The following is a 9,740-nucleotide window of genomic DNA, read 5'->3' as shown; positions in this document are numbered from 1 at the left end:
TACATAGCGTTTCATTACAATGTCATTTAGGTGTATGTTTTGTCCATGACTGATAATGCTTTTTATCTAATGTAGAAAAATATTAAATAATACAGCCAGGGTCTAAGCACACCCCTGCTGAAAAAACAGCATCAAACCAGCATGGGAATTATGCTGGTTTAGCTGGTGGTCACCAGCACCAAAACAAAACATATGCTGGTCTTGCTGGTATGACCAGCATGGGATGCTGGTGCTAATGCTGGTTTGGTGCTAGTTTAGCTGGTGCTAATGCTGGTTTGGTGCTGGTTTAGCTGGTGTTCACTAGCAAACCAGCACCAAAACACAACATATGCAGGGCTTGCTGGTATGCTGTTTTTTCAGCAGGGACCAATGATATAAAGCAAAACATTTTGTACATAACTGGTGATGATTTAAATAAATGCAGTTTACAATTAAACTGGATTTGCACTTGCTGTTTCTAATTAAAAGCACTTATTGTACACCACAACATTGACCAATAGTTGCTGCTCCATGGTGTGGCCACAACTGCACATACAGAGTAGGCCGTGTTGTGCTGAAACGGTTGTCAGGTCATGCTTGTAAGAACGTACACAAAATTAGTGTCAGGATAGCAATGCCCTGCAAAGACACAATGTCGTGCCAATGTTAGCATGTTGCCACTTCCCGAAAAGTGTGCCCTTATGCCTTACACAGAAACTTCAACTAGCTAACAGAAATAATAGCCACACAAAGAAGTGAGGAGGTCTGGGAGGAGGGTGTGTAGCTGATGTGGTGTAGGGAACTGCAAAGGTCAGGCCTCAGGCTTTTCCACTATCAGCTTGGCTCTGTTATGTGGATCCTCTGACTCCTCTGGGCCCATTGACTCCACCTCATCCTGCCTGCTCCCCCTTGGCATTGCACTTCCTCTACTCCTCAGTGGTCCTCCATCACTAACCCTCCACCGGTCGCTGTCACTAATCACCTTTACCTTTTCTGTTCCTCCGGCTCCACCTCGGTTCTTCCTCCTGCCGGTGTCACCCCGGTTTGCCAGGTCACTGTCTCCACCTGTCTTGGGCCTGCAATATAGACCTGGGATGTCTTCCTTACTGTTTCATGGTATTTCCCACTCCTGGCTCCTTCAGTTTCCTGTCCATTGCATACTCCTCCAAAACTCCCATATTTCCCCTTCCCTCCTTCCTTATGTGGACTGTGCTTATCAGTGCAAGAACGTGCTTTGTGAAAGCAGAGGTAATGTCAATGTTTTGTGTAGTTTAGTCCCAGTGTTTTTGTTCCTAGTGTTCCCAGTTTATTTTAGTTAATCATCAACTAAATTTCTCTCTTGTATGTTGCCTTTACTGATTGTGTGTCGCAACATGCAATATTGAAAACAAGTAGATTTAAAACCTGGAAGTAGGGCTGCACAATATAACTTCGGCATTAACATTTCAACATAGGAATGTTCAATATTTACATAGCTATAGCAGAACATGAAAAGCATGGAAAAGGAAAAATTTTCTAGATGTCTTTCCAGTGTTTCACCACAAACAGCAGAGAAAAATTACAGATTCAATAAAATTTCACCCCATGAAAGATAAGGTGGTACCAATTATCACATTTCCAAAAAGGTTTGGTTGCTTGACAAGTGCTTTATAATCCCTGCTGAAAAAACAGCATTAAACCAGCATGGGAATTATGTGCTGGTTTAGCTGGTGGTCACCAGCATACCAGGACCAAAACACAACATATGCTGTTCTTTCTGGTATGACCAGCATGGGATGCTGGTGCTAATGCTGGTGCTGATGCTGGTTTGGCTGGTGTTCAATAGCAAACCAGCACCAAAACACAACATATGCTGGTTTTGCTGGTATGCTGTATTTTTCAGCAGGGATCACACAACCATCAAACGACTAATTTCCTCAAGTTGCCATCACAGAGCCAACACATACAATGGTGACATGAGATTTCCAAGTCATTTGGCAAAGTCATAGTATTTCTCATATTGCAACATACACTGCAGAAAAACAAAACCCTCTCATGCTTTAATTTCTCCTCTTGCCTTCTCTTATGTAATAATTGCCACAGCTGATCTGATCTGGCACAACTGGTAACAATCTGGCATGACCTCTGTCTTAAAAAAAGTATAAGGGAAAAATAAATATTAATAAAAAGTTGGCCACAGCTAAAGCGTCAGACTTAATCCCTTATGCAGACAGATTTGTGACTTTAGGGTACGTTTTGAATCCATGCATTTATATAACAGTGACAAGGTAAACAGTTAAAGCTTATGAATGTGAACACATTGAAGATCATCGTGTTTCGAATAATCTTTAATTATTTTGATAACCATTTGTGACCCTGTCTGAGCAAACCCAGGCTAAAGCCTCATAATCTAATGACGAGATTAGGAGCATCAAAGTTGGATTTTACTCACCGATTTTACTTTAATATCAATCTTACTCAGTCAATATTAAAAATATCAATGTTATATATTCATATTTTTAATATTGTTTACATTATGTAGGATGATTTTATATAGAAAACTGTAATCATAAAAATCACACTAATGGGGTTCTCAAGGCAGGGTTACAAGATATATTGAAAAAAATAGGACTTTATATAAAATAGATAAAGGAAAACATTTGTGAAAAGTGACTTTTGCTATTACATTATTCCATCATGCCACAGATTAACACCATAATGAATATACCAGCATGTACATAATTATTTCATATTTTATTTATTAAAACTTTATCTTTGTAAGTCGCTTTGGATAAATGCATCTGCTAAATGCCTCAATGTAAATTTATAAGAGAAAATTAACTAAACCTAAAACAAAAAGAGAACTCAATTTATTCGAAAATTTACACCTTTAATGTTGTGTATTGTTTTCCTGATCAATGAAAGTTTGTATATATTGTGTTAGTTTTGCAGTCCCTATAAGCTGGCCAACAGACAGCATTAATAGCCAAAGGGATGAATATTTTTGTACAGGATCATCTGTTAATTGTTAATATGTTTTCTGGGAAATTAATATCTTACCAATCCTTTAGAAGCTACTGTTAATATATTTCTTAGAGGTTGATATTGTATATTTAGTTAGATTTTTTAGTAATATCATGATGTGCATCCTTCAGATTGATGTCAGTATGAGCCCCCCCACACACACACACACACTTTATACACCATACAAAAAGCTCTCACATGCACAGTCATTCAATCCGACTCTTTAAGGAGGAAAGTCAACGTAGCAATTGACTGACGGAGTCTGTAGAAATAGTGTCAAAGTTAAAAAAGATCAACAGATGAAGACAAATTGAATGAATTTCACTCAGGACTGAGCACGGAAAAGGGTAAGAATATTTTACATAAATATTGTATTTGGTATAATGTGACTGTATGTAACTTAAAGGCCAGTTTTAAAATGCAAGCAAATATGTTCCACATAACAGTAAAATAAACAGAACTGTACTGTGCAATGCATTTAAGTTGCAGGGTTGTGTAAATCCTTGTTTTTGTTTTTTTTTAGCTTAGGACAGACGGCGTTCACTGACAGCACTCTGATCAGCTAAATCCTACTTACAGCCATGACTGCATGCATCTTTATACGGGGAGGCAAAATTGTAAGTGTTTTTATGATGTTTCATTATTTACTATATGGGTCACACTTTATATTATGTGTCTTTAACTATACTTAAAAAAGCTTATAATACATTGTGCTTATTGGGTACATTTATGGTAGATTTAGGATTAGAGGTGGGTTTTAGGGTTAGGATCAAGAGCGAAATTACATGCAGATATACTTTAAAGTAACAACATGTATGTACACAGTCTTTACATTGTATGCATTGTTCGTGTATATTAGGATAGGACATATTAGAAACCTAAAGTGCAACCACTATCAATACATCCAGCCTGATCTCACAAGAATTAGTACGTATTTCATGAATTCATACAAAGTGAGTTGGAAAAAAACAAACTTTTATTATCATTAGAAAAATCAGTAATGAACCTCACCACTAACCAACATCACAGGGACAAAAGCAAATATCATACAAAAATGTATGAATATGGTCGTACAAATACGAATTTGCCATCTCGTACAAATGAGATATTGTTGATATATCACTCAAAGAGAGTCAAATAAATAATCATATATATATATATATATATATATCTGAGAGAGTAAATTAAATAATTTACAAATATTGCAAAATATATTATGAATTTTATTATAATGCAAAATGGCAGTCATGCCTATTTGGCATCTTTCTTGTTAGTTTGTTTTGTTTTTAAACAAATGTGAGGAAAAACAGAAATGAAATACAATAAGAAATTTTGTAATGGATTTTTTAGTTTATTGAAGTGGCAACAGTAAGTTTGGCCTGATTTAAAAGAAAGATAATTATTTTCAGGTCCATAAAAATCATGTTAGGGTTTAATCTGTCATCACAGTAAAGCTTCAGTCAAATGTAGCCGATAAATCCTCTAATTCAACTGAAAAAGGATAAACGTGCCATTGAGTTTTGGCTTCTTAATTGTAGTGCACTCTTTTATTGTCATCAAAATAGGGCCAGACAGGTAGATTAGGATTTTTAGATTAATATGAAAAATAAAGACTGGGGCATCAAGCATGTTTAAGAGGCTTAACCTACCTGCTTTTTTTGGTTTTGCAGGACAGACAATTGGCAGATGATGAAATTGAAGGTAAATACAACCTGTCAGCTCTACTATCTTCTAATATTTGCATGCATATACTTTGCACTTCAGCCTTCATAAAACAGCGTGCTAAGCAATTATACACTGGGGCCCAAATAAATCTGCAAATACTGCATTAAAGATGCAGATTTTTAATATTTAGCCAGCATTTTAAGTGATAAAATCTCTTTGGGTAACACTTTATTTAACAGTGTCTTTGGTACGCATGCACACTCTCAGAAAAAAGTACAAAGGTTGTCACTGGGACAGTACATTAAGATACCTTTGAGGTCCCTTTAAGATACAAAAGTGTACTTTTTGAAAAGGTACCACCCCTGTGACAAGGTTTGTGCCTTTTTTACCTTTCTATCTGAGAGTGTACACATGCACTTACTATAGTAATAACAGTTGATTACACATAAACATGCAAACCAAACCCTAACCCTACATTACTCAGTACTTAACTACATAATCAACTGTAACACGGATGCTGTAAAATAGAATGTAACCTTTTGAATCCCAAAACAGCACAGTTTTTCAATATTTTACTATTATACTATGTTCTTACCTCAACTTAGACAAATTAATACATACATAGCTTTTTTCACTGTTTGCACTTAATCTTTGTACAGCGCCTCGTGAATGTGTTAACATTTAGCCCCATTCATTCCTATGGCTCCAAACAGGGATGAATTTAGAAGCCACCAAACAATTCCATGTTTTCCCTATTTAAAGACTGTTACATGAGTAGTTATACGAGTAAGTATGGTTGCACAAAATAAAACTTTTGTTTGGAGCCATAGGAATGAATGGGGCTATAGGCTAAATACTTACACATTCATGAAGCGCTGTACAAAGATTTTTTTTATTAATTCATCTGAGGTAAGAACATAGTAAAATATTGAAAAACAGTGCTGTTTTCCTTTAATGTGTTCTTAGACATTTAATCAAAAATTTTCAAAATAACTATCCAGTTATTTATTAGTTATTAAAATGTATTTCTGTACTGAAATATTTTTAGAAGAACAATTTCAATAAGAACTGTGACAATAACTATTAGTAGACATTATAGGCATTAGTATTTGCTTAAAGTATTACCATTTGATGGCATTAGGTTTGTTGCTGTATATGATATACAGGATATGTTGTTTATATGCCTTGGTCATTATTGTGGAGTATTTGTAAACTTATTGTTTTAGAGCTGAGAGAGGCATTTAATGAGTTTGATAAGGATAAGGACGGACTCATTACCTGTAAGGATCTGGGAAACCTGATGAGGACAATGGGTTATATGCCAACTGAGATGGAACTGATCGAGTTAGGCCAGAACATTAACATGAATTGTAAGTGGCATAAATTTTTAGTTATGAAATCACGGTTATCATCATCATTATTATAATTATACTTTCATTTTAACAGTCGGCCTTAAAAATATTACGTTTATTACTGTCTCTCAATTTCAATAATAGAAAATCATTAGCAAACCATTAATCAGCACATACAAAATAAAGAATATAAAAACAAAACAATATGCAAGGGAAGTTTTGATAATAACATGTTAATTTTCTCTCAGTAGGAGGAAGGGTAGACTTTGAAGACTTTGTAGAGTTGATGGCTCCAAAGCTTTTGGCTGAAACAGCAGGCATGATTGGTGTGAAGGAACTACGAGATGCTTTCAAAGAGGTGAGAAGACAAACTAAACAGAAATATGTGTTTTCCAAAGTAATTCGGCACATCATTTAAAAGGTTGTATGAATTTACTCAAAACAGAAGGTGCTAAAACCCTCACCAGGCTTTCCCGGACCCCTTGTGTAGTGTGATGGTAGGCTACAGCAAACCGACCCGTTACATAACCGGTTTAGTCTTAACACACGGTATCATTTGGGCTTCACTACTCTTACTAAATTATATTTTAAAAATAATGATATCCCCTTAACAGGTTTTCTGAGCAATCTGATATTGGACAGATAAATAAGTTTTGCCCAATTCACACCACTGGTTAAGCTAATGTTGCTATGCAGGGACACTCAAACAAATGGTTGCTCCAGTGTTTATGGACACTTTCGGCTTTCTGATTTTTCTGATTTTTGGCTTTCCACCAAAATCAACCTATGAATTGCTTACTTACAATTGTCTAGACTGGGATAAAAATATTACAAACTTTAAATCCTCAAATTATGTGAATTTGGCTGATGCTGATCTTGAAGTGAATACAAAATACAGAACTTTTAAAATACACTTTTATACAGCATTTAAGTTCATTTTTCATTATGTGGGAATCTAAGCCATGTGCTGCCTTCACAATGCTCTATCAACTGAGCAATATAAACTACATTACACAGATCGCTACAATCCAAACTTTTTCCTTATCCACAGTTTGATATGGATGGTGATGGATCAATCACTACAGAGGAGCTGAGGTGTGCCATGAGTAAACTAATGGGAGAGCACATGAACCACAGAGAGATTGATGCTGTGGTCAGAGAGGCGGACAACAATGGAGATGGTACAGTAGACTTTGAAGGTAAGACTTTGACCATTTCTATCGCATGACACATAAGATAAGTGCTGTTGCTAATTCACTTTACAATTTGAGTTGACAGAATCTATGAACAAAGACCTGATAATGCTTTTATGGTTGTCTTTTGCAGAGTTTGTGAGGATGCTGTCAAACTGCTGAGAAAATCATCCATGGTTACAACAAAGATATGAAAAACAGGGTTGCTTGCTAAGAAATTCTGATTTATATGATTAAAACTGACTGCATGGGGAGTGCTTAAATTTAATTGAGCTAGAACCTTTTAAATGTAAATGACTACTGAACCCAAATCAAGACTACATGAAATGTATAATGTCAAGCCCTACATACAAAATACCCACATGCCTGCATAACGCATGCACATACAAATATAAATACAATAAAAACGAACTATATGTTTTTACATGTTGGATTCTTACAGGATTTTGTGCAGTATTATTTTTATTTAACCAAATTCAATATCAAAATATGTCCTCAAAATGTTATTTTTAAAGATATTTTCACAGCAATAAAATTCAACATTATGTAATAAATAGGGATGCACAGATAGGATTTTTTGGGACCGATACCGGTTTAAACAGACAACTTCTGGCCGACCGATGCCAATTGCTACTTCAAAAAAAGTTGGACTTCTTTTCCCCCACTATATGTTTCTTTTATTGTCCAAGACATTTGAGCCAGCTCAACAAAGGTTTTCTGTCGGTGCTTAAGTATAGTGCACACCAGAAAATTAAATCATTTTATTTGAACAACAGACATGCAATTTATTGCCTTTATGCGGTTAATTAATAAACAATCAGTATCGGCCTTTCTCCTGCTATTGCCAATATGCCGATGGTTTCAAATTCATCAAAAATCGGCCAATAAATATCGGCGGCCGATACATCGGTGCATCACTAGTAATAAATACATGTCTTACTCTGTGTATGTGAATGTAAGGCTTCCTCATATCATAAAACCCTAACAAGTGTTGGCCTGCATTAATGCCTAATGTCAGCAGCTCTGCAGACTGATCTCAGATCAGATTTCCTAAATTTGATGATTTAAAGACACAGTTAAGATGATATATCTGATTTCTGAACTTAACTTTCACGTTTTTTTCTGAACAGTGTAATTTAAATATATATATTTAAACGAGATACAAATCCTGCAGGCTAAATATTTCCAACAATATTTCTGACATTTCACAGGATAAAACAAAAAAGCTGGGTAATCTCGGTATGTCAAGAGCAGATGGTGAAGACAAGAAATCACTTTTAAGAGAAACTTTCTGTGAAAGATTAAGAGGATAATGGAATTGCCAAGGGATGAGAGGCACAAGGGATTTTAGTTGGATGCACTGCACTTCACAAACCGTACAGAAAAAAACTGAGACACATGTCTATAAACAAGAAACCTCTGAATTGCTAAAGCAGGAATGCATAGACAATACTCAGACAGATACTGATAATTATGTTCTGTTCTGTCTGAATAATATTTAAAAAAAATAGATTTTGAATTTGGAACAATATTTTTTCCAATATTTAAGAGAATACATCCCACTTTTCAGATTTTGTTAAAGGCAAAGAGAAAAACCTTTTGTCTTTACATGGTTTAATCAAACTGTAACAATTAACTAAAAGAAACTCCCCTTTAACCACTTGCTGAATTTCCTGTTTCACTTAAATAAACACAAATAAATTGCATAATAAACTGGGTTAATGGATTGAGTGCTCCAATAATATCATGTCATCAGAATCAGCACAAAATAAAACAATTTAATATCAAGATCTTTGTGGACTGATCTGGGAAGTTTCCTAATTTTGACGATTCAGAAATGTACAAGGACTAAATGTACAACTTCAATCTGTTTTGCACCAAACAGTGTCTTTTTTAATTTACAGATCATGCGGTCTCAAGTAACTAAATACATTTATGCATTTAGCAGATGCTTTTATCCAAAGGCACTTACAGAGCATACCTTTTTAATCAGCATGCCTCGGTTTGAACCATGACCTTTTTGTGCTACTACCGCAGTGCTCCACCACTGAGAATATCTCTGTTAAGCTGACGTTTCTCAGGGTTAAAGCAAAACATTTTAATACAAAATAATGCAATATGACTTTTAGTTTTCAAATTGATGCTAAAGAATTTTTAAAAGAGAGAGATAAAATATAAAACAGGAATGGTGGGGCACTTGACAGTCAGAGAACAGAACAGAGGACACTGTATGTGATTAGTAAACACTCCAAAATCCTAAAACATCCTGGATCAGGCTGTACCGGGGGGTTTGGAGAGGGGTCATTGGAAGGCTACTGGAAAGATTAAGGCATTATGTGATATAAAGGTGAAAAACGAGTACTGCATTGACTCCTCAGGCATAAGACAGACGTGTTTAAAAAGCTTTGACCTTATTACATCATCAAAGAAATTACAGAAATCATTGGGTCTTAAAAAATAGATCCTATGGTCCATTTCAAGATTATATTTTTGCCATTTCCATAGTTTGCTTTTGGGACTTGACAGTGGTAAAAGGTAGATTAATACC

At 35.3% G+C, this 9,740-nt stretch overlaps 1 protein-coding gene across 1 annotated transcript; it reads left to right on the top strand.

Annotated features, from left to right (window-relative positions):
- The first annotated feature begins 3,187 nt into the window (after window positions 1-3,187).
- Window positions 3,188-7,853, top strand: cabp5a (calcium binding protein 5a). The gene is made up of 7 exons (XM_055175461.2): window positions 3,188-3,329; window positions 3,506-3,599; window positions 4,653-4,683; window positions 5,874-6,017; window positions 6,248-6,357; window positions 7,051-7,198; window positions 7,326-7,853. Exons 2-7 carry the CDS (start codon window positions 3,564-3,566, stop codon window positions 7,352-7,354), a joined length of 498 nt encoding a protein of 165 aa, XP_055031436.2. The 5' UTR covers window positions 3,188-3,329; window positions 3,506-3,563; the 3' UTR covers window positions 7,355-7,853.
- The last annotated feature ends 1,887 nt before the right edge of the window (window positions 7,854-9,740 follow it).

This window comes from Misgurnus anguillicaudatus, chromosome 4 (assembly GCF_027580225.2).
Source record: "Misgurnus anguillicaudatus chromosome 4, ASM2758022v2, whole genome shotgun sequence".
Lineage (NCBI taxonomy): Eukaryota > Metazoa > Chordata > Actinopteri > Cypriniformes > Cobitidae > Misgurnus > Misgurnus anguillicaudatus.
This window is presented reverse-complemented; position numbering and strand designations above follow the sequence as displayed.